At 39.1% G+C, this 26,380-nt stretch overlaps 1 protein-coding gene across 6 annotated transcripts in view; it reads left to right on the forward strand.

Moving 5' to 3' along the window:
• Window positions 1-26,380, forward strand: part of tfdp2 (transcription factor Dp-2) — a 48,284-nt gene that overhangs the window by 3,005 nt on the left and 18,899 nt on the right. For 3 of the 6 annotated variants that reach the window (XM_073862762.1, XM_073862760.1, XM_073862761.1), the window contains exons 2-7: window positions 8,317-8,406; window positions 15,614-15,674; window positions 20,296-20,384; window positions 24,295-24,425; window positions 25,378-25,425; window positions 25,621-25,653. In XM_073862762.1, the coding sequence (XP_073718863.1) occupies window positions 8,392-8,406; window positions 15,614-15,674; window positions 20,296-20,384; window positions 24,295-24,425; window positions 25,378-25,425; window positions 25,621-25,653 (377 nt within the window). In that variant the 5' untranslated portion in view covers window positions 8,317-8,391. Of the gene's footprint in view, window positions 1-8,316; window positions 8,407-15,613; window positions 15,675-16,551; window positions 16,670-16,842; window positions 16,993-20,295; window positions 20,385-24,294; window positions 24,426-25,377; window positions 25,426-25,620; window positions 25,654-26,380 lie in introns of those variants that run through there. The other 3 variants (XM_055195676.2, XM_055195677.2, XM_055195675.2) reach the window with 3 other exon arrangements.

The raw sequence follows: 26,380 nt of genomic DNA on the forward strand, positions 1-26,380 counted from the left end.
CCTCAACCTGATCTAAACCCTTGTCATTATTGTGAAACACTTTTGCAGGGTGGTGTTATTCAAAGGAATCGTATATCTAAATATGAAAATGTGCTGAACCTTTTGTCATACTATATGACTTACTTGTAACCGTGTTACTGGCCGCTGTTCTTTGCCTCTTTGCATACCATGAAAGTTTAGTGACCAGAAGTTGTTTTTCTCCAACAAGGACATAAAGGTCTTTATTATTGTGTTTGAATTCCTCATCTGTTATATACATATATATCTGCCGATACCGAATACATACCGATAGTTTTGCTTTTTAACTTCTTGTTTCAAATTATTATGTTAGTGTTTTCCACAGATATGAAATATACTTGTGGTGGTAGCCGGTCAAAAAAGGCAATCATTACCCACCGACAAAAAATGGTCTACTATACATGTGACAAACAACAACTAATGTGTGACACTACACAATACTTTATTGAACCTTTATATTTATTTCACATTAAAATCCACTTCCCGTTGCCGCATTATTCAAATTATTTGAAAATAATGCATACCCAAGGTTGTAATGCGGCATTACGACCCTGGGTAAGCATTATTTTCGAATAATTCGACGGCCCATCGTCAATTATTCCTTACATGTATAGTATATTAATAATATACAGTGCAGGTCTATAGATTATAAATGTGACCAGTGTTATAATTATTTATGTAGATTTCCTCACTTTCTATTAGATAAAAGTGTAAAAAGCAGTAAAAGTGCCTCTCTTTATATTCCTCTCTTGACGATTATAAGAGCTTAATCCACTCAATATTTCAGATTCAAAAGTGTACTTGCTGTCCCGGTGACGGGTGACTTTACATTACAGCTTTGCGTTTTTTATATCTTGAGTTAGCTTGAGCTTTGGAATGGGCTTGACATTAGCATTGCTTTTTTGCTACCATCTCTGTACTCTCTGAGCAAACTTTTTAGATATAAAAAGATGGTTAATTAATAATAATTTTATAAAAAATGTGAGAAAAAAGTGCAGCGTGTGGTCATGACTTTCAAAACAAGAGCTAGTTGTTATCGCAATAGAAAGCGGAGGTGCGCTTGAGACTGCACATAAGCTTTAGCGCATTAGCGCTGACTGACTCTGATCATGGCCATTTTCCAATTGACTCAGGTTTTACCATAGACTGTAAAAAAAATGCACATAGTGTCCGTGACGTCACCCATTGGTTTCTGGAGATCGTTTTTGAAGCTTAAAGTAGGAGTTGCCTTCCGTCGCCATCTTGGCCGCACATCACTCGTTGATATCCGAACATGGGTAAAGAGGCGGGACGTGAGTGAAGCTGAGCTGTCTGGTTGCTGAAACCACGTCCGCCTAACTTGATTCTAGTGACTGCGGTCACCCCTCACTCAAGTGGCCACGCCCTTACTTATGCAGAACTTTAAAGCTTAATATAATTTAAACAGAGGAGTTACAAAAAAATTCACCCCCCTCACAGTTGTCATGAAGGGCAAACTTAGCTATTCGGACCAAAAACTATTTTTGTACCAGGCTGTAAACTTATTATTTTCTGCTGTAAAGTTGGCCATTTTAACATGGGGGGTATATGGGAGTTGACTCCCTTTTGGAGCCTGCCTCTAGTGGCCACTTGATGAATTGCAGTTAAAATCACTTCTGTATTGGCTTCATTCGAGAGATCGGAAGGTTGCCCCTCGGGTTTTACACACAATGACCCAGGACCCAAAGTAATTAAATTGGGACCGACCCGGACCCGACTGACCATATAAAATATAGACCTCTGTTAAGACCTCTAATGCATTCAACTCGACTCAAGTTCAAAAACATGAAAGGATACAGTGTGACAAATTTTTGACAAAGTGTTACAATCTGAAAGAGCACATACTTTGTTTGTAATTGAGAGAGAGAGAGAGAAAGAGACTAATAAGACCCTCTGGTATTTCCTTTTGTAGGAATCCTGAGCATCTGAATTATGACATTTATGACATTTAAAAGCATGTATGAACTGAGTAGGTTTACTTTAAAGAAACAAGGTGGCCAACAAGGTTGGTGTACACAAATACAGTAATGCAAACGTAAATGCTTTCGCACTTGCAAAACACAAGTTTTTGATCTGTGATAGTAACAAATCTCTGTAGTCAATGGGGTGAAAGTGTTACCTTTAATTCTCTGTGCCATTAAACCGGAAGCGATTTGTGAAATGCTTTCATATCTAGATGTGTTTGCAGTCACGTACTTGCTTATACTTGATTTTCTTAATATGCAAAAATCAAGTTTGGCCAGATGTAGTATAGATGTATTCTGTAGATCTCTCAATAGTGTTGCCTTGTTTCACTGGGTTTGTGCTTCCTTTTTTCGGTGACCCTACATGACCGTTTGAGCCGAGCTGTTTGTATTTCAGACACGCACACATGCATACGCTCTCCCAGAAGACCAAATGTCACCCTCCTCCTCCTGTTGTCCTCCGCGTAGCCCACGCTAATCAGTTGGGCTATAGTAGCAGAGGCCTCATGGAGAGCTGATGGTTTATGCAGCTCTTATAGCTTTGACGGGAGGAGCGACATGAGATTCTGCTTTAAAGACTCTGATCTGCAGTGTCAAACCTGTTTCATGCTTTGGATCGCACTTTTCTGCGGCACATATCTAACTATATGTGCCACATTAAATAGTAGATGACCTTGCTGTTGCCATGGAGATGGACCGAGCCATACGAGTGACAGATGGAGAGGGATACAGAAAGTAAAGGGAGTGGTCTGTCTTAGAGGATGCAACACCCCCCACCGTAGTACTGGGAAAGCCTATAGTACATAGTGGGCTAGTAGATGAGCATGTTCTACCTCCAAGCATAAATAAGCATAAACTGTGATTGGATGGCAGAGTGAGAAGTGACATTGACGAGCTGAACGTTTCCCCCAAAGTTAAAACATTTTTCAACTCTCTGTGCTCAGCACTGAGCATGGAAAAACCACTGAGTGCTGGCGCCCAGCGCGGACAAAACCCACCAGATGCTGGTGTTTTTGAAAAGTGCAGCGCTTCCAATGGAAACAATTGAAAACGTGCTGACTGCCGGAGTAAACGCTTTGGTGTGCATGCTCCCTTAAAATGGACTTAACGTCTGGATGGGCATTAAGTTTGGATGCTTTAAACAAAACCATGTAATCTGACCTGCCTTGAGGTGACCAGATTCTCATTGGCTCTGAAGAAGGTTAAAATAAAAATAAATTTAGACGTTAAACTACACAATCCAGTTAACTTAAAACTTTCTCTACCCAAGTTGATTCTCGTAGCTTGTTACAGGTATACAAAGATATAAGCTCAAACTGATTTGGCTCAGGTCAGCTATCAGGCATGCCAGAGAGAACAACTGGTTTAAGATGAACCCTGAAGTACACCAGAACTGTCAATCAGACTACTTCATACCCTCACAGTCTAGATCAATGATTCCTACTCCCCTCAGCTACCCTAAAGCTATCAAAGCCTGCCCGTCTTTTCTACCCGCGTCCAGTGCTGTGTCAGTCTCAGACTGGGCAGAATCGCCTCTTCCAGGTCAGCGCTTTTCACTTCATCAATGATGGAGATCGAAAGAAGGACTAGAGGACGGTGATCAGCAGAAAGAGACAGGAGGATAAAAGAAACAGAGATGGGGGAGAGAAAGAGAGGTCAGCCTGACAGACGAAGAGCTTGGGGATTTATGGCAGGCCAACTGAAGGACGGAAGAGAAGGACAATAGAAGAGAAAGAGGGCAGTGGTGGGGGGCTTATGGTAGGGAGGCTATGTCTTAAGCTTGCATTTCATTGAGGTCTTGTAAGTAATAGGAAAGGCTGTAAGCTCAGTTATCTAAAGTAGTATTCAAATGAAAATCCCTGAACCTAACATATGTACATACAGAAAGTGGCCAGTATGTACGTGTGTATGAAAGTGTCCATTTGTCTGCTAAAGAGAATTGTGGAAAGTGCTTTGAATGCATCACAGTGGTGTACATCCTAACCATTATGCTGTTAAGCATTTAGGCATATGTGTAAACCACAACATGACTGCTCTGAAATGAGCACGACAATGCACAACTTCCATTACGTAAGACAATACATTAACCTCACAATGACTGAGTTATTACATGATCCCAGCCTTTACACCATGTAAGCTTGAAATTAATTATTAGTTATTGGTCTTTAGACTTTGGTTTTGTCATTCGGGATAAATCTATGGAATGTTTCCACTCATTTTATTATTAGGTTCATTTGGTGTGCTTTGACATAAATGCCTAAAAGGGCCTTTGACATTGTAACTATAACTATAAAACGTCTTAAAAATCATTTTATTTTAAAGAGAATAGCGGAGTTCACACCACTATTCATACCAACTATAACGATAAAGATATAAGAAATTATATCGTTGGGATCACTAGCTGAGCGGGGTTTTTTTCAACTGACGAACAATAAACCAATGACAGGCAATCAAATCTACTTGAATGTGAAGTGCACACACATTTTAAAATGACGAGAAGCTGAGGTCCGTTACATAAAATTATTGTAGGTATCCAGCGCTGTTGCAGTGAAATTAAGTTCATAATGTCTTTATTCTACTACACTGACTATTACACCAAAAGGTAAGATGTTAGATTACGCAAATTAAATTGAAGGTAAAGGATTTGCGCGAGTACTGCGTTTCACTAGCGAATTAGCATACAGTTTTTGTTACTGTCTAGTGGTGTGGACGCTAATATAGTTATCGTTATAGTAAACGTTAGTTATCATTATAATGTAAGCAGCCCTTAAGCTAGAAGTATTTTTTAGCATTCTCAAGAGTCTGTGCACAGTGCGCGTGATGCATATCTTGTCATAAGAATTGTACGCGCAACACTGTATGCGCACAGTCGGATTTTTGTAAGCATGCATACTTTATATGCGTATGCACGTACAAAGTAGTATGTAGCCAAGGAGATGAATTGCATTTTGTCGCAGTGCCCATGCCTTCAATTCAGTGTACATGTACAAGTTAAATAAACGATGCTTTGCAAAGCTGTGTGTTCGACCGTGCATGTATGTTCACATATATGTAAAAACCAAACTATACTCTGTGCTTTGGGGTAAACTAAGCCCTAAACTTAAGTATGAGGATTGCGAATAGTAACGCTCGCCTTAACAAATGTCACTAATTGGACAAACCAACTTTTTGCGGTGATTAAGAGCAAGCTCGAGAGTTTCAATAATTGGAGGTCAATATAGCCTATTGAATAAGGGTCCTCAATAAATCGCCTGTGATCTCAAGAGGCCTTTTTAAAGGACTTTTCTGTGAATGGGGAAACAAGGCACAACAACGCTCGCTCTTGATTTACAGTGTGTAAAGTCTTTTGTCGTTATTTGGTCAGTGTGCCGTCCTGGTCTACCCCGTCTCTTCTCTTACTCAGCAACAAGTTCTCTTTAGTGTCATGTCACCAGAGCAGCGTGTCAACCCACGGCAAGCCAAGTTCCCTTACATTTACTGGGTGGCCTCTCCCTCACCCAGGAAAAAAGAGAAACCGAAATTGGGGGGAGGGCAAATGACATAGAAAAGAGAGAGAAAAGAGAAGGAGAGACCTCCAGCCACTTTGAAGCTTCTTTCTGGTTCCTGTGTCAGGCTTCTCCCCCGTGGGACAAAAGGCCATTATGTGAACCTCAGGCAGGGGGCTGTAGGGGGGTATTGTGGGACTGGAATGGTGGGCGGCAGGGCTAGATCCCCCATCTATTGATCTACTCGGTACATTCTGCCTTACCCCCTCCACCCCAACCAGGCTTACCAGCTGTCTGCTCTACGCCTCTCTCAACCTCTTTAGTAAGCCACAAAGACACACACAGCAGATCATATGGACTTGAGCATTAGCCTACTTACTGGACTTACTGACAATAGTGTTGAAACAACTTCACAAACGTATAGCCATGCGCAAGGATTTTTGAATGCATTTGCATGCATTGCTGACAGTCGGTTGGATGTTTAAGGTCATGCTTATGTGCGACACTTGTTGCAAAGGTGACGCCTGTACCGGTACATCAGCATGCTGTCTAAGTGGATGACCTACAATTTGTGGTGTGTGTGCATGCTTGTGTTTAAAGGTCACGTATTGCATATGTTGGTTTACTTTTCCAGTACAACTTGCATACGTGTATGTCACGATTGGGTAAGTTTTGGTTATAGGTCTTAGATTAAAGTAGTCCTTTTATTTAGGTATATGTTGGTGACTGTCACACCGATCATTTTTACAGAACTGTAAAAGTATTTGAAATGCCTTGTGGAGTGTATAAAAGCTTAAATAAAGATGATATTCCCAGTGGGTTGGCATTGTTGCCAATGTTTTGTGCAAAGCCACCCTTATGTGGATACAGAGATGCTTGGCAAAGCAATTGCAATTGCAGCAACCTGTACTCTTGCATGACTGTGGTGGAAGCAAGCCTCAGGTACCCAAGGGGGCGATAGAGTTACCTTCAGATGTCTGAGCCAATTAACCAAATGTACTAGCTATAAACACTCTTGACAAAGAATTTATGCTAATTCCCACCATATCTATGCTATAGACATGCTAAGAATGCTACGTATTACATTATGATTTGCATTTCAACATGCAACAATGTGCAAGCTTGTGCACACAGCAGGGTTTGAATACTTCTGATTCATTATATTTATACATTTTGCAGATGCTTTCATCCAAAACGACTTGCAACGCATTATAAGCTTTAAATTTGATCATACGTGTGTTTCCTGCATGACTTTTAGCGCTTTTAATGCAATGCTCTACCACTGAGCTATACAGGAACACAAACCTCTTTGGTTTATCGAACACTAATAAAAGTTTATTTGCTAGGGATGCTCCGATCGATCGGCCACAGATTGGTATCAGTGGATCATCGCATTAAATGACTTGATCGGTACGCGCTAGGGATGCTCCGATCGATCGTCCGATAGTGCTTGCTATGTTTCTCAATGAATTACGGTGAAATGCCGCTACATCCAAAAGCCAGAGGGCCCTCTCGTACAGAAACTCAATATGCGCTGCAGACAAAGAACAATACACACGCAGCTATGACACGCAGCCATAGGAAATGGCTTAAGGATATATTTATATAGCTGTTCTTCAAACTTTTTCAGGTATTTTCATGATAATAAAGAATATGTATAATAATTATGTTTGACAAGTGTTGCTTTTTCAAATGCACGTTATAATCGATTCAAACTAACAGTGATTTCAGATCGATAAGGACTTACTGAACAAAAGCCGTAGTACATGAAATAGCTGTGAATGAGATCGGCTGTCCGATTCAGAATAGTGATCGTCCACGTATTTTTAGTGGATATCGGCATTGATCGGAGCACCCCTAGTACTCGCTAAATTTGCCGATCACATGAACCGATCTTTCTGTTTACTTATGTCATCATAGGGCTCCTGAAAGCAATTGGAGACCATTTTTACGCAGTGCGAGCATTTTAACAACCTGTTGCTCATGTGCGAGCTGCAAATTTCTATGCCTTTACAGAGAGATATGTGTATTTTCTATGAGGACATGGTCCGGTCCTAACAGTGCGATGCGTTTTCACATCCCCATCAAACAGCGTAATGAGCGTATACAACACATATCTATTGCGGACATTGCACCTTCATGACGAAAGTTTATTATTTACATATGTTTTAAAGTTTTGACAATTTTATCTTTCATTTTACTTGCAGCTACTCTTGTCCGTGTACAGCCAATGCATGTGCACACAGACAGCCTGTCATCAGCGCACAAGTACAAAGCGATTTTTAAAGTTACAGTAACCTAATTCATCCCAATAAAATCACTCTCTGCTCTTCACTTAAGAACTGTTGTACTTTATACGAATGCGTACATTTAATTCATACACTGAAGACTGAAGCCACACAAACCTACCTTTAAAAATGTCAGGCACCTGCCTTCTGTCTTAATTTGATGTTTTATCTTCTGTGTTTGTTGTATTATTGTTTAGAATGGAAATGTTTATTGGGCATAACACTTGGCCTTGGTTTACTTGGGAGGGGAGGAATGTCAATGCCGTTTTTTATGAGGGTCGGTGCTGGATAGAAATGATCGTAATTCCTTCCTCTTTCTCACACATGTGCAAACACATTATCCAACGGGGGAGAAAGTTTGGATGTTGAATGCGGTTGGGGGTCCAGAAAGGGGTGGGAAGTCCACTCCTCTTGCTGTCCCTTTTGTCATCTCTGGTCATCAGTGTTATCTCCAACATCATGGAGGGCTTTCCTCTTCTCTAACAATCTTCTTGTTAACAATCAGGTCATATCACATCCTTACGAACTTAATTTTATTTGCAGGTGTTTCTGTAGTGGACTGTGCAGCGCTGAGCATCTGGGGATCTGACCAGCAGAAGGTGCTCCGTCATCTTTAGTATGATGGCCAACACGGTGAGTTCAAACATATGTGTCTATGTTTATAATGGGTGTAAAATGTGTGAAGATTAAGTTACAATATAATTAAAGGGATGGTTCTGGTTTTTGTGGTTGGTTACAGTTGAAGTGTCAACATGTTAAAACCATGTTGTTTCTGCTGTTTTCATCAAAACAAAAACAAAAGAAGTCTTTTGAAAGTGATGTCTTTTGATGCTAAAACCTTGCTCTTGTCTTGCTAATGTGACCTGACTCTGTGACATAATGATTTCCTGAAATAATTGAAACTTATTGCTAAGAAGAGAGTAGGGCTGGGCGGTATAGTGAGTTTTGTTAATATATCAGTATTTTTTTCAAGCGGGATACAGGATGAGATGATACCAGCGATCGGTATGGTCTGATACAGGGTGAGCTAACGATACGAAGGGCTACTTTTTATATTTTATACTCAAAACTTTTTTTAAATTGTTTTATCATTGTTTAAAATGTTAACATGCATAAAAAGCCAATCTAATATAAAAAATATGTTAAAAATAAATATTTAAATTGAGGCTTTTAATAGAATGTGGTTTGGCAGGCACCTTACATACTTCGTGTGGGCAACCTTGTTGGAGACCACTGGTCTGATGTCAACAGAAAATTGGCTAGAAATGTACACACGTTAGCTTTCCAATCAGCTCGTATGTTGTGCACCTGTATGTTTTCAAACAGGGAGGAAACCCCTGTCTTTGCATATAATTTTCATTTTAATATGACATTTCACACGAGACTTTGGCTTGGATGTAAACATTTATTTTTCTTTCGCAACTAATCATTTGCAGAATAAACTTTTTTTTTTATTTTTTTTATTACATTATGGGGCGGTTTCCCGGACAGAGATTAGACTAGTCCTAGATTTAAACACTTTTAAGAGTTCTCCAAACTGAAAACAACTTGCACTTACATATCTTAAAATACATCTGTGCCCTTTGTTTTACCTCAAAATGCACATAGGTAATGTTTTTAGTAAGGCATGTTTGTTCAAATATATTTCCTAATTAAACTAAGGCCTAGTCCTGGATTAAGCTAATCCTGGTCCGGGAAACCGCCCCCATATGTGTATTATTTTGTATAATAATTATGTTTATATGTATATATAAATACATGTGTATACACACACACACACACACACACACACACACACACACACACACACACACACACACACATGCATGTATAATTTTTTTTATCGCCCAGTCTTAGAAGAGAGAGTCTGCTTCTTTAATTATAATAATGATTTGGAGATACGACATATGATGACAGCTTATCATTGGTGTTTTTAAAAGCTTTAAATTTAATTAAAAAAATAAAGTTTTCCTGTGCAATATAATCTGTAGTTTCTTTGCATGTATGCATAGGAAAGCATGCTGGCTTTTTCTCATATGCCCACGTTTCTCAAACGTTTTTAAATGTTTCTGCCTCTGTGATGCCACGTTGATTAAATCATTGTGACATGCTCTGCGACCTCCGACCGTTCTGAATAGATGTCTCTGTAAACTCAACCGACATCTGTTTACTCATCCGTTTTAAGGCCTGTATACTATAGATTTTCACATAGTCTTTCGCTGGCTTATACCACAGATTTTAATGTAGCCTTCTGATAGAGAGTTTGCGTGATCGTTTTAACAAGAGGAAATACTTTCTGTGGAAGTACATTTGCTTGTGTATTTTGTACTAAATTTAGCAGCAGGAAAACAGTGTATGGAGCTTTCATCCTCAGGTTATGAAGTTATGACCTATCACAGCAGCAGCCGGCTCTGGTGATACTCTGCTGTGTTGAGATATTGTGCTATCAGCCTAGAGACAGACGTCTATCCCGCTACAGACTGTACAACCCTGTTATAGATACAATGATCTGATCCCTCTGGGACACATTACTGACGGTTCAGACCAAATGTGCATATTAAAGAGAGCATGGTAACATAACTGCAAATACACTCAAAACTTTTTTTAAAATACAATCTTGCTTTTCGGTATTTTAGTATGGCTTGAAATTTGGCCCTGAACATAAATTTGGATGCAAATCATTTAATATTTTGTGGTTAGGTTTGTTAATTGTTTTGTAAGTCATTTTAATTATAATACAATGGCCCCAAAAAGTTAGAAATGTATTGACTAAATGTCATTGCATTAGATTTTAAAAAGCCATTTGTCACGCTTTCCATTGCATGGTACGGCTCGGTATGGCTTAATTTTGGGGGGGGGGGTTCCATTAGGGTTGTCACGGTGAAGGAATTTCCTTGTGGTGATTTTGAGTGCTGTATGCAGTTTTACCACCTTTATTTATTAAAATTATTAAAGGAAAATTATTATTTAAATCCATAACCACGATGTGCGCTGTGATAAAACACAGGGTTTTACATGTCTCAGGGTTCCCACGGGTCCTTGAAATCCTTGAAAGTTTGTAAATCTGGGGGGGTAAAATTCAAGGCCCTGGGAAGTTTTTGAAAATATACATACATAGATACAGGTCATTGAAAGTGCTTGAATCTATAGTATGCAAGACATTTTCTGGAAAAAAAATGCATATTATTCCCTGTGTAGGATAATATCATAAAATGTCTAGCCTTTTAAGAACACGTGCTAAACTGTTTGCTTTAAATGCTTATATCTTCTGTATGCGAATGTTGATTCATACCAAAATGCTTTTTTGGATAGTTTTGTTTGACACATGAAAACGTCTCGGGTTGCGTATGTAACTGTTGTTCCCTGAGAAGAGAACGAGACGCTGGGTCTCTCTTGCTATACTTCCTTCGTCCCTTTAAAGCCGTCTTTAGCAATATTTCAGATAGCGATATACTTCCTGGCTCCCGCGTCACCCTGTCTTTGTCGTTATGCCTCTCCATTGGTTGAATTTGATATACACATTCAGACACACTTACCCCTGAAGGCGTCCCCAAAGTGTCACCGCAGTGACGCAGCACTCGTTCCCTCGAAAGGGAACTGTTACAATGTATCTTAAAGGTAACACGATGTAACCTTGCTCTCACTTGAAATGTGTCCCCACATTTAGTTATTGAATTTGAGGGTATTGGACCTGGAAAGTCCTTGAAAATGTAATTGAATTTGAAGTTAACTAAGGTGTGGGAACCCTGATGTCTTTTCCCTTATGGGAAAAAGATTAACACAAGCTATACTACAGCTATACAGTATTGTTCAAAATAATAGCAGTACAATGTGACTAACCAGAATAATCAAGGTTTTTAGTACATTTTTTTATTGCTACGTGGCAAACAAGTTACCAGTAGGTTCAGTAGATTCAAAGAAAACAAATGAGACCCAGCATTCATGATATGCACGCTCTTAAGGCTGTGCAATTGGGCAATTAGTTGAATTAGTTGAAAGGGGTGTGTTCAAAAAAATAGCAGTGTGGCATTCAATCACTGAGGTCATCAATTTTGTGAAGAAACAGGTGTGAATCAGGTGGCCCTATTGAAGGATGAACACTTGTGAACATGCATTTGAAAGCTGAGGAAAATGGGTCGTTCAAGTCATTGTTCAGAAGAACAGCGTACTTTGATTAAAAAGTTGATTGGAGAGGGGAAAACCTATAAAGAGGTGCAAAAAATGATAGGCTGTTGCTAAAATGATCTCCAATGCCTTAAAATGGAGAGCAAAACCAGAGAGACGTGGAAGAAAACGGAAGACAACCATCAAAATGGATAGAAGAATAACCAGAATGGCAAAGGCTCAGCCAATGATCACCTCCAGGATGATCAAAGACAGTCTGGAGTTACCTGTAAGTACTGTGACAGTTAGAAGACGTCTGTGCGAAGCTAATCTATTTTCAAGAATCCCCGCAAAGTCCCTCTGTTAAAAAAAAGGCATGTGCAGAAGAGGTTACAATTTGCCAAAGAACATATCAACTGGCCTAAAGAGAAATGGAGGAACATTTTGTGGACTGATGAGAGTAAAATTGTTTTTTTTGGGTCCAAGGGCCACAGGCAGTTTGTGAGACGACCCCCAAACTCTGAATTCAAGCCACAGTACCGGGTGAAGACAGTGAAGCATGGAGGTGCAAGCATCATGATATGGGCATGTTTCTCCTACTATGGTGTTGGGCCTATTTATCGCATACCAGGGATCATGGATCAGTTTGCATATGTTAAAATACTTGAAGAGGTCATGTTGCCCTATGCTGAAGAGGACATGCCCTTGAAATGGTTGTTTCAACAAGACAATGACCCAAAACACACTAGTAAACGGGCAAAGTCTTGGTTCCAAACCAACAAAATTAATGTTATGGAGTGGCCAGCCCAATCTCCAGACCTTAATCCAATTGAGAACTTGTGGGGTGATATCAAAAATGCTGTTTCTGAAGCAAAACCAAGAAATGTGAATGAATTGTGGAATGTTGTTAAAGAATCATGGAGTGGAATAACAGCTGAGAGGTGCCACAAGTTGGTTGACTCCATGCCACACAGATGTCAATCAGTTTTAAAAAACTGTGGTCATACAACTAAATATTAGTTTAGTGATTCACAGGATTGCTAAATCCCAGAAAAAATTTTTTTTTGTACAAAATAGTTTTGAGTTTGTACAGTCAAAGGTAGACACTGCTATTTTTTTGAACACACCCCCCTCAACCAATTGCCCAACTGCACAGCCCCAAGAGCGCGCACACCATGAATGCTGGGTCTTGTTTGTTTTCTGAGAATCTACTGAACCTACTGGTAACTTGTTTGCCACGTAGCAATAAAAAATATACTAAAAACCTTGATTATTCTGGTTAGTCACATTGTACTGCTATTATTTTGAACAATACTGTATATAATATTTTAGTGGATAAATGAACGTGTATCTATAAAGTATGAAAAAGAATGAATCATTATTTAGGCTAAATTAAGTTGAAGAGATCCTTTTCAGTCATTTAGATTTTGTCGTCATTTCAGAACAAGCTTAAATGCTATACATAACAACTTATTGATATTGGTTATATCCTGTGTGTTCCTGTGTTGAAAATATGTAGAAATATATGCGACACAGTACAGAACGAAAATGTTTAGCTTACGCGGAGCGATCAAAATGCCGTTATTGAAGCAGACTCTCCGTAATAACGTAGAGGACGTGCTAAAACAGTCAGTAGATGATCATCATGTTTATAAAGTTTCATGCAGATATTGTTGATTGAAAAACTTGTATATTTAAATGCCCAGGACAGGTGAAAGTCAATGTTTAGTCAGTTAAGCCACCGGCGTTACATTGGCTCGCTCATCCATGGTGTGGACACTGCAGATACACAAATATAAAACCTTTAAAGTTTTTTAGTTAATTTTGCTGATCAATCAGTTCTATTATGGCACTTTGTATTTGTGTTGATCAATTAAAGTAAATTAAAATTATTTTAAACTTTAAAACTGCATTTAGAGGCAGACGATGTCATTTCAGTTTCATTTGCTCAAAGCTTTTCATACATTCACTGTATGATTTAACGAAATATAAATAGCCTAGTATTACATTTTAAATTGAAAAATTTACGAAAAACAAATTACTCTCTTAACTCTTGCCAATTTCTTTGACCTTTATTTTATTTGTATGTTTAAAACAAGAAGTGCATAGCTTCATGAATTTAACGTGAACGCAACTTGCGCTTGTTGCGGTTGCTTGTCATCCATGCTGTTGGCTTGTCAGTCACGCGGTAATACAGGATTGCGGTTACCGCGACAGCCATTGTTTCCACTTTGTACAGTACGTAGTGTCTGGTACTTTTTTTGTACCATCTCGGTTGATGTTTCAAGCCGTACCGATACTCAGAGGCACATGCCCCCTTGGTTTTTTGTGCCAAATGAATTTTGCATGCAACCTCAAAATCAAAGAAGCGTCCATTAATCTGTTATTTGACTTTTAATCTGTTTAATATGCACAATATTATCAATTCTGTGCTGCCGTTTTTATAGTGTCTTGATCGTGTTACATGCTCACGAGCTCTTGGCTGCTGCATTTTGCTATCTGAGGAATTAAAACGTATAAGAAACGCTAACAACATTTCCAAACCCCAATACGGTAATGTGCAGTTTACCTTCGTCTTCTTGGTACAACGCCAAAGTTCGCGGAATCACACATGCTCACAAATGAGGTCAAATTTAATGCAAAAATCTGTTCCTCTAATAATTTTATCCACAATTTTTTGTGGCTATAGCTTATGTATTTTTTGTTGTTTATATACTTTATGAATTTAAAATTACATTAATTTTATAGGATAATGCAGTTGTTGTGCAAAATGCAATTAAACAAGTCATTTATTAAAACTTAAATAAATTAAACATGCTGTTTTATGTAAATATGATACCAATATGTCATTATTCTGATAGTATTTGACATGAAAGTTAGTCAACACTTTTATTTTGGAGGTTTTTGCATGAAGGCAGGGGTGCTCAAATTGTTAGTAATGTAGGTGCCAAGGAAAAGACTGAAAGCTCTATAATATTTCGTTTGATGTCTGTGTATGCACAAATTTCTGCAAGCTATGCACACTGTGCCCCCTTAAAAAAAATTGGTGCATGCCGATACTAAAACATGACATGTAAGGGGCGATTCACATTTCGCATCTTTTGCGCGCTCAAGTTTGTTATTTCAAATGTAGGCACGCGGTATGCGTGTTCATAATGGAAGCGAGGCACTCGTTTTTTCCAGTCATGTTAGCACTGCATCGAGTTAAAAACATTCCAACTTTTCAGAATGTCGCAAACGCACCGCGGGTCACTTGCAGATCACTGCAAGAATCGTCACTTCTAGCGTCAATGCTAAATGCAATAAATGCATAGTGATGTTGTCTTCTGCACTTTGTTGTACGAGTTCTCAAACTCCCATGTAGCGATACGTTTATAATCCCACCCACTTTAAAGCGATGCTAACTGCAGTGGAAAGTTAACCATGCCAAAGTAAAGTGAGCCGAATCGTGCCATACCGAGTCATACCACGCAGTGGAACAAGTTTTTATACCCAATTCTGACAGTGTAGATGTGAAAGCCCTCATCTGTAGTTACTATGCTGGGAGACCTGTATTAGATTCTATTGACTTGACATGCATTAAAATTAGTTGGTGACCAGTTTCTTACAAGTGATCCATTTTAAGTGTGTCCAAGTACTTGTTTACAGTATGGTATAGTAAATGAAAGTGATTCTACTGATTCACTTTCTGTGAACTGAAACTTGATTCACTTTCCAAATCTCTTCCCCATTTCAGGTTGGCGCTGCAGCTCTGTGTGGAGATCTCAAGGTCTTTCTGAACCAAAACCTCACCAAAGGTAACCGAACATGTGTGTCATGCCTTAACATTAACCAGAAATAAATACATTCAGAAATTATTTGAGTTTAAAAGTCAGATTTTCTTACTCAGAATGACATACGCCATGATGTTTTTAGTTTTAGTAAGGTAGTAGTGAAGAAAATCCCAGGTAATTACTGGCAGGCAGTAAACTTTTATTGTCATTTAATGGCCATGTTCAAACTGAAAGTGTGCTGTTATGCCATTAAATAGTAAATGTTCAGGAAATAGTTTCTAATTGCACCATATCCTTGGATTGGTTCACGTATGGATCAGCCAGCATCATACATCTTATTAGCAAATTGCTTTCACCTGCCCCAGTTTAATACGTGAAGACTGAAATTTTGGTGTATCTTTAAGCTGCTTATTAATAAAGCTTTCGTGTCAAGCCAGTTGATCATTTGAATACATGTTAATTCACTGTTTAGCACCCATCATTCATATAACAGGTGAAATTTTAATCATGCATATATGCAGTTGTCCATTACAGCTCATGTGAGTGCTAATCCGGCTACCGGTTCACACTATTACAGTGTGGACATGTGTTCGGGCTGCTTCATTGTGCAGCTACACATCTATTCAGCTTTCCTACTCTCTGGGGCTTTCCACTGCTCTCAGATCAGGCCAGAGCAAGCGAGCGCCCATTCCCCGGTCATTCTCAGAGCGATCCCCCTTAGCAGTGGGAATTCGACCATCTGCGCGTGTGCTTAGAGACAGGGAATCCCGCTGCAGGCAGCAACACGCTTTCATTGAATGCGCCTACCGTGAGCGAGTTTCACACCCGGCATGGGTGAAAGTCCACGTGTGGATGGGTGGACTCCCTCTGCGCTCGCTCGGCAATGCCTGTCGAGCCTCTCAAGTTTCCACTGAATGGTAACAAAAGGGGTAGAGAGAGTGAGAGAGAGAGAGCGAGAGGGGGACAGCAGATCCCAGCCTGCTAGGCGGCTTTGAAATATGCTCTCCACTCCTCTTCAGGTAAATCCTGCATCTCTATTTTCTCTCGCTCTTTCTCTCTCCCCCTCCCTTTGCGCTTCATTGCATTCAAATATTGTGTAGGAGCAGCTGGTAAACCTGCATGTGTCTCTGGATGGCACGCGGAGGGAAATTCTCTCTCTCTCTCTCTCTCTCTCTCTCTCTCTCTCTCAGTCACTAAGGAAGTTCCTCTGTTCAGGGGGAGGGTTAGTTTGGGGGCGTCCCAGTCTCTTTCTGGGACTCGAACTTGGACTTTTCATCAGTAGGGAAATAGTTAAAGGTGAGAAGTATGGAAGTACTCGTTCTCCCACTTCGGAAACAAACAGGTACATTTGGAATTTGGAGGTTGACTTTGTGCATGTCTGGCAACTCTATATGTTTAATGAATTGATAGTTTTATTTCAGGAGGTTTGTATTTTTATTTCAAACGTGTTTGTCAGAGTGAGTACATGGGTGCAGTTGTTTGGTATCTGGAGATGTTTCTCAGGCACTGATGTGGTTTTGAGTTGTGTAGTGCTGGCGTCCATATGGGCCACCCCAGGAAGTTACAGTTTGTTTGTTTGTATGTATGTATGTCTGTCTTCTTTTGCTTGTTCCACAGAAGTCATGTCTTAACACTGTTATATATGTTTTTATATATGTCCATGCTGTATAGTATGTGTTTGTATGATTGTAATGTAAAACAAACATTTTGTGTGTGTGTGTGTGTGTGTGTGCCAGGCTGCTGCTCAGCTGTATTCTAATGTGGCTTTTCTCATTGTTGCTTTAAAGAGCATGCGGCACTGACACATTCTCACACAGAGGGCCTTCAGACACCACAGACCTGCTGCCGCAGATTATTCTGCTGTACATCTGCTCTGGATAGGTTTATAACACTAGCTACTGTGTTTTTATATCATAAAATGCATATATTATGATGCTTAGAAGTATTTTTAAACCCTAAACTTACCCTAGATTCAGTCACCCGTGTGAGTCCATGTCAGCATAGCCAGTCATATCAAAAACATATTGACCTGCTAATGTTCTCTGTTTGGGTCATTTTTAGTAACTTGGCCTGTTTCAGGTATGCATGGGTCCTTGACCACATTTTAATTGAGAGTCAAGCCCAAAGCCAATATTGTAATGTATTTGTCATTTTTAATGGTAGTTGGGGCATGATGTTTGTGTTAGTCGGTGGTCACACTATGTGTGGAGAGCATGAACGCAAATATAAACACGTTGTCGCGTAGACACGTTGTCGCATAGACGCGTTGTCGCGTTCTATTCATGTCGCGTAGACACGTTTGTCAACTTGTCGCATGGGCTAGTTGTCGCATGGGCTAGTTGTCGCATGGGCTCATTGTCGCATGGGCTCGTTGTCGCATGGTGTTGCATGGGCTAGCTGTTTTAATGGTTGTTACCATTGTTTTTAATGGTAGGGCTTGTTGTCGCATGGGCTAGTTGTCGCATGGGCTCGTTGTCGCATGCTGTTGCATGGGCTAGCTGTTTTTAATGGTAGTTGTCGCATGGGCTCGTTGTCTCATGGGCTTGTTGTCGCATGTGCTCGTTGTCGCATGCTGTTGCATGGGCTAGCTGTTTTTAATGGTAGTTGTCGCATGGGCTCTTGTCGCATGGGCTCTTGTCGCATGGGCTAGTTGTTTTAAATGGTAGTTGTCGCATGGGCTAGTTGTCGCATGGGCTCATTGTCGCATGTGCTCGTTGTCGCATGTTGTTGCATGGGCTAGCTGTTTTTAATGGTAGTTGTCGCATGGGCTCGTTGTCGCATGGGCTCGTTGTCGCATGTGCTCGTTGTCGCATGCTGTTGCATGGGCTAGCTGTTTTTAATGGTAGTTGTCGCATGGGCTCGTTGTCGCATGGGCTCGTTGTCGCATGGGCTAGTTGTTTTTAATGGTAGTTGCCGCATAATGTTTGTGTTAGCCGGTGGTCATACTATGTTGTGTTCTATTCTTTTGCACTGTAAATGAACATGTAATCGCTGGAGAGCACGGACGCAAGCATAGACACGTTGTCACGTAGACACATTGCCACATCACGTAGACACGTTGCCGCGTCACGTAGACACGTTGCCGCGTCGCATAGACTAGCTGTCGCGTGGGCTAGCTGTCGCGTGGGATTGCTGTAGCGTGAACTCTAAATTGAAAGGCAAACACATTTCACTAATCTAAATGTCACAGATTGACCTCTTTGCTGAGAATCCAACATGTTCAAGACTGTTCTTAAACTCGCTTAGTTCAAATGAATCCAAACTTAAATAAGCGGCTGCATGTCTATGGAAACAGCAAAGTTTTTTTTTTTTGAGTGTGTGTCTTTTAATCAAAACAAAAGCTATATGAGTGTGGCATGATATTGCATTGCCTATATTTGTTTCAGAATAGTTTTATACATATCCAGACTTAAAGTCTCTTAGGGCGCACTCACATTATCCAAACCAAACCAAACTATGCCCCAGCGCGATTGTCACCCCTCCCTACTCCCCCAGGTGCTCACACTGTACATTTTATTGATCCGAGTCCGGGCGCGCTTTCGTAATTAAGATGCGATTGTTTTGAAAAAAGCAGGAAGCAAAGTGCTCTCTTAACACTGGAACCCACTGTAATGATAAGTGTTTTTTATTCGAAATCGTTTGGTGCGCGATTACAGACAGCCTTTCACATGTCATAATATTGCTTAGTTGATCTGTCACATGTGCAGCTCGGACATTCACGTAACCCGGCTGCTCAAAACAAAATGTTTTTACGAAGGCAGATGAAGGTGAGTGGTCGCGCAACTGACATCTTCACCTTTTGAATCGCGCTCAGACTACAGCCTTCCGCGCCTGAGCCCAAGTGAACTGCGCTCCGGCCCACCTCTGCAATCCGGCCGCGGCGCGATTAACGAATCCGCGCCAGGGCGCGGAACAGAGCGATCACACTAGTCAAACAAACCAGGTTTTGGGTGTCAAACGCGCTGAGCGCGGTTTGGTTTGGATAGTGTGAGTGCGCCTTAATAACCACAGGACAGGCTGGTAAAGTCTGCTGTGATGCAGAGGTCTGGAAGTCTTTATTCATTTCAGGGCAGAGATGCATGTTTGTAAGTTAGCAGGCATGCACTGAGTGGGAGTTTTTGGCATGTGTCGTCTCATTCAGACAGTGCAGGGTGTGTTCACCCTCTTGCGTGAATGTGCGGTTGTACGTAATTGCAAGGCTCATTTGCATGACTTTGCATTTGATATGCCGCAATCTTTCAGTGATTTGCATCTACATTCAAAAGACACCACAGAATTCAAATTTTAGGATCCTTCCAACTATGCCTCACCCAAAGTTGCCACACTGTAACCTCTTCTTGTTCATATCCAAACAACAGTCACTTCTGTGGGGTTTATTTATGACTGAACTACACTGAAAACACTGTTATACACTGGCAGCTAAAGTATTTGTTTCAGACATGATGAGGAATGTAGAAATGTCATCGCTCTACACTCAAATATATATATTTTTATGTATGAGTTCGTCTTTTCTCAGTTGACACAGTGCCCTTCCTAGCAGGTGTAGATCTTTTATATTGATTATAAATTATTCCAAGAAACTGAAACTGTCCAAATTAATATTTCCATGAAGTCACATTAATCTCATTGTGTTTATGTTTTGCAGGCAACATTTCTCTGGTAACACCATCCAGCTACAGCCCAGCCTCCAAGATCACACTAGGAACGGTCAATTCCAATGTGGGAGCCCAGATGGTTAGTGTCACAGCAACACATAAGACTACTGTGTTTAAACATGCAAACAGGCACAAAACAGCAAATAACCTAGGGTTGGGCAGTTTAGCTAAACATATCTAATAGCACTAACGACTAAACCATAATATATTTATCACAATATTTGTGTTGAAATGAACGAAGTGATATAATTTAAAGCATTCCTCACACCTTTTTCAATAAGTAAGAAATAAAATAAAACATTAACATATTTATTTGATGACACAAATTAACTGTTGATGCCGTTTTGAAATGTTTTTTTGCCCCTTCATAAAAAAAAACGAATCGAAAGTGCATCATAATTATAAGATTATTTACAGTTGTTGTTTTTTATATCGTCAGCAGAATGAAATATATGGTATATATTTGAATATTAATTGCGAGTCCTAACTGTAGCAAAATATTACCAAAAAAAACTTTTTTGCACTAACTTGACCTCATAACTAGTACTGTATGTAACATTTCATTCTGCAGTTCACATTGTGGCCTGAAGAGGGCAGACATGTCCTTAAAGAACATTCTGCCTCAATAAAGCAAGTGCTTGTGTCTGCTGTACATGGACAATAGATGACAGATGGGGATAGAAAAATTAGATGTTTGTACAACTGCACTGATCGAGCAAAAGGAACAATACTAAAAAGATGAAAGCAAAGTTTTGTTTAGGAAATGAGAGGGACTTCAGAAGTTATTAGAAGGACCTTGAAGAATTGATATGTTGATGTTAAAAGACTGCTATCTCACTTTAGTAGACAACAATACGGTATGTACACTCCATAGATTGACTTTTTGAAGATATTGTGTAAACATCTGTTAACATTAATTGCAGGCTCCACTATGAGTTAGATGGCTGGGTATAAAGGGCAGTAGGAGTGTTTGGGAAACTTGTTTAAACTTGTCATTATTTGTACCTGTTGATTTAGTGTTTGCAAAATGACCCACTTTACCTTTAATATTTATAACGCTTGTTTAAAGGTGGAGCAGAAGGACTGGGCTTGAACAAATACGCTTGTGGTATAAAGAAGAACAGAACTGTGCTGTTTGCCAGCACTTCTGCTAATGAACTTATTTCGGCATGAGAGACCCCTGTTAAGACTCTTAATCGCTCATTAGAGAGAGCACAAACACATATTTCTGACTGAGTAGAAATCTCACAAATACACGCACACTTGTATCATTCACACTCAATGTTACCTGGATATGAGAGAAAAGTTGATATGGTCGGAGCCGGTGATATAGTGGGCAGTGCTCCTACATTTGGCGCAGACGTGCTTTCGGTGACCCGAGATCGATTTCCGGCTGGAGGTCACTTACCGGACCCGTACACCTCTCTCTACCCTGTACTTTCATGTCCTCTCCTCTCCTGTCAAATAATGCCTCCAAAAATAACTTAACACGTATAAACTTTTCTTTATTTTAAAAAAAATTAAAGGAATGAGAGAAAGAGGCTGTGATTGGAGCTTAGTGCGTACTGCTGTTTTGCAAATAGTATGTAAAACAATGTGCAACATATATCATAAATTCTGCTGACCATTATGTTTAATTCATCAAATTACTGGTTTCCAGTTATTTCTGATAATCTCTCATGCTCTCTTAAATTAAGAAATGTTATGTTATTATCCAGCGCCTTGTACATGGGCAATTAGGTTAAGCGCATTGCATTGTGGGATACAGTATTCTGTGCATACAGAACATGTACATAGTGTACTCAAAATGCATGATGCAGTAGTATGGCACTATGTCATTCCTGAAATAGCAAGATTTATCTCTTGAACTTCAGTGGGGATGGATGAGGACTGCCTTGCTTCTGTAGACGGCCCCGTTTGTTCTCCCTAGAGGTTGTAGCACACTAACATATTTGGAGAGATTCAGGTTAGCAGTGAGAAAGCAATGAATTACTGAAAGTTGTGAGGGAACAGGTGGAAATTCATGTTTTTAGAGAGAACCTTACAGCACTATAGACCGTTTCATCGGACGCAACGAACTTTACTTCTTGTTTCTGTTTGTTTAATGGTCTGACTAGAGGCTAAACTGAACTCTTAAACAAATACCTCATCGAAAATAACAAATGTTTTGGTTTCCTGGGTAATCTACGTATTGTTTATTTTGCTTGTTCTGGATACATTTCCGGAAACTTTCCATTGGGAACTTAATCTGGGGAAATATTCCAAATTGGAAACTTAACAGGAATTTATGGGAATTATTTGAAAATTTAGGGACATTTATATAAACTAAATATATATTAACTATATAACTACATTTATATATAACTATATTGTCTGTGCATGTTATGGAGGAATGCAAGTACATGCAGGGGGTGTGGTCTCAATGGCCCTTCAGTAAGCAGTGTGCTGTATGTATTTGCAGGGTAGAAATCGAACTGAAATTTCTTTAAAAAAAAAGATGTTTTTGAAACTACATTAAAATTCCCTGTTATAGGCAACTCTTAAATTTTTCTGTTTAATAATTCCATGAATCTCCATATATTCCCATTAATTTTCATGGAAAGTTTCCAGCCTTGAAAATTCCTGGAATTTTGCAAACCTACTAATAAGGACACAAGTTTTTAGGCACAACATATAGGAATTCTGTGAATTAAAATGCACAAGCCAGAAGCAATAATACCCCCCGCCCCCTGCGAAAAATGGAGAAGGGACGGCTCTACAAGAACAAATAATATTTATTGTATTTTAATTTTCGGGTGCACATTTATGAGGAAGAAACAATGTTAAGGACGTAACATTTTGCCATTTTGGACAAGACAATTTTGAAATTTGCACTTACTTAACTATTGAAAATAATAAAAAATTGCTTTAAAATCTTTAACAGAGACATTACATGGGTAACCACCAAATATTTACATCTAATATATCAGTATGGTTAAAAACTTTGGATAAACATTTTACTTTTTATTGTTGACATTTGCATGGAATTGCCCATATGTGTTATAGATGTTGGAAGTTTTGGAGACAACATGTAGGATTTCTGTGAATTAAAATGCACAAACCAGAAGCAATAATAACAAAACAAGAAATGCAGAAGGCACAGCTCTTCAAAAAACATATAATATAATATAATATAATATAATATAAAATTATTTTATTTTAATAATAAAATAATAAAAAATATATTTTATTAGAATTTTCATATGCAAATTTATGAGAAAGAAACAACATTATGGATGGGACAACTCTGAAAGCTGCACTTACACAACTATGGAATGAAATGCTTGAAAACCTAGACATCACATTGGTATTTAAGCCACCAAATATTGAAATATCAGTATGGTTAAACAATTTTGGTAAAACCTTTATTTATGATAAGGTTGACATTTGCATGGGATTGCTCAAATGCTGTGTGTTAAAAATCTTAGCATCAGACAGGAAACATCACTGCCTCCATTTTTATTATTATAAAAATAGTAAATACACGGCCATGAATAATTTATGGCAATATACTCTTTTTGCCCACGTGATTGTGTAGTATCCATCAGCATCTATATTAGCAGGTGATGGTGCTTTTAGTAGCATAAACTGGCTAAGAGCTTCCCACATCGACTGAAATCAATCAATCACAGTTTGTTTTGTTCTTAAAGGCTTTTTTATGAGTGGAGTTTTTAGAGATGATAATAATTGACCACCATGTTAAAATGAATTTCGCAAACAATACATCTTAAATGCAGTTCACAAATGTGTGTGCTTTTCTGCATGGTAAATGCTTGCTGGAATAAAGTATTTTCCTGTTATTGTGCAATATGCAGCCATATTTTTACAATTTTGCCTCAATAAAAGCAAATTAATTTTGTAGATGCATGCATTGAACTAACACACCATTAAACACCTTCAGGTGTAATTTGCATATCCTCTGTTCATCTTTTCTTCTGTCTTTATTGTAGATTTTAAGCACACCACAGAGAGTGCCTCATCCTGGAAATATCCTCATCAGTAGCCCGTTTACGCCTCACACGACACCAATTGCCATGGTTACACAACCACACCCTCCCGAGGGCAACGAGTGGACCCCGGGGTGAGCAATGCTAACACACTTCTCACTCCTTACAACACACATACTGTATTTTAATGTGCGCCCCCTACTGTTCGTTCTCTGACTATGACGTTTCTGCTTGGGTTGTAGAAAATCGAATACACTTTTTGTTATTTATAATAACACAAACATTTAATATGCTCAGTCAATCTTGTGCTTTGTAATATAAACTTTGTTATAAATAACACAGTTCCTTGATCTATTCACTACTGTATGTCATATAATAAGCATTGCACAACCTTTGTTTGCCTCAGTTTTTACATGGTATTAAAGGGGTCATCGCATGAAAATCTGACTTTTTTCATGTTTAAGTGCTATAATTGGGTCCCCAGTACTTTTATCAACCTAGAAAATGTGAAAAGATAAAAAATAGGTCATTCAGATTTTGCCTGTATTGTGACGTAGGTAGCGAGTCCAACCACGGCAATGCCATTTAGTGCAGAGAGAGAGCAAGAGAGAAAATAATTGACATCACAGTTGAGTTTCAATTTCAACAAACCACCATTATGGCGATCAATGTTTCCATTTCATCAGCTCATTTGCATTTAAGGGCACACATCTCAAAAACAACACATTTTCACAGATGTGTTTTAAAGCGTGCTGTTATTATGGTGCGCATCCACAACGTGAGTTAAAATTTCGGTCCAGTACATAACTTGTTTTGCATGTTGTGCAAATAGATCCATGTTGTATAATATATTTATGTAAGGTTGCGTGACTTCTTTGCTTTTAAATCATGGTACTAATCTCATATGCAGATCTATGCAGCGCAACGCAACGTTAAACACATCCCCAGTAAACCTTAACCCTAAATCGGTATCGGCAGGTCACACCAACAGAAAAATCCAGTCGGTGCATCTCTAATGTTAATACTTGCTGTTCTGCTTAATCTGGACAAATTATAATGTGTTTGTTTGCTGCTCTCTCTTTGTAGGAACAAGAAAAGGACACATGACTACATGGATTCCTATTACTCAGACAGGTGGGCATCATGTAAATCTTAATCTCGAATTTTGTCACTTTAAATAGTATGTAGTTTATTATAAAAATCATCAATAGTTCAAGAATCGATGTGCGATTAAAGCATTACTATGAAATGTTAATGTAGAATTTAAATGTGTGAAATATAAATGTATAGAGGTGTTAATGTATGACTGTGTGTGTGTGTGTGTTGCAGGGACGGACTGTGTTCGATTGATTCCTCATCAAGGTAAATGAGCAGATTTGGGGATACAGCGGGATCAATAGTCATACTCTTCTTAAAATGGGTTTTCCTGTGGGAAATGTGCATGTGTGTGTGTGTGTGCATGTGTGTGTGTGTTTGTGCGAGTGAACAAATGCTCATGTTTAAATCAGGATTTATGAGGCTCAGATGTTGTGCAGGACAGTAGTGGATCACAGCTGCACACCCAGCTGTTTCAGTGCCCTAATGAGTTTCTCGAGGGACACACCAATACAGACAACCTCTCCTTCACCTCGGTTTCATGTTAAGATTTTCTTATTAGTATTGATACAGAGAACACTGAGTGTGTTACTGTAGTATTTGTAGGTTTAGTTTTTTTAACAGTTTTTAGTGATTATAGTAACAACGTTTTTATCTTGCTGCGTTATATATTTAGACTTTTATATAGATTTATATTCAGATTTAGTTTTATTTATATAAAAAAAGCATGTTCATTGCAGTTTCAACGTTAGCATTTCAGTCATGCACCTGCATAGCTTAGTGGTAGAGCATTGCGTTAACATCGCAAAAGGTCATGGGGTCAAACACAGGGAACACTCATACTGATTAATGTCTATGCATAAATGTAAGGTGTAAATAAATACATTTTGCAAATGCACAATCATTAATATTGGTTAATATAGAGAAATTAAAGTTTAAAAGATTCATCAATTCTCCAACCCCTCTGTAGCAGGTAGGATGCAGGCAGGGTAAA

Source organism: Misgurnus anguillicaudatus, chromosome 24 (genome assembly GCF_027580225.2).
Source record: "Misgurnus anguillicaudatus chromosome 24, ASM2758022v2, whole genome shotgun sequence".
Taxonomy (NCBI): domain Eukaryota; kingdom Metazoa; phylum Chordata; class Actinopteri; order Cypriniformes; family Cobitidae; genus Misgurnus; species Misgurnus anguillicaudatus.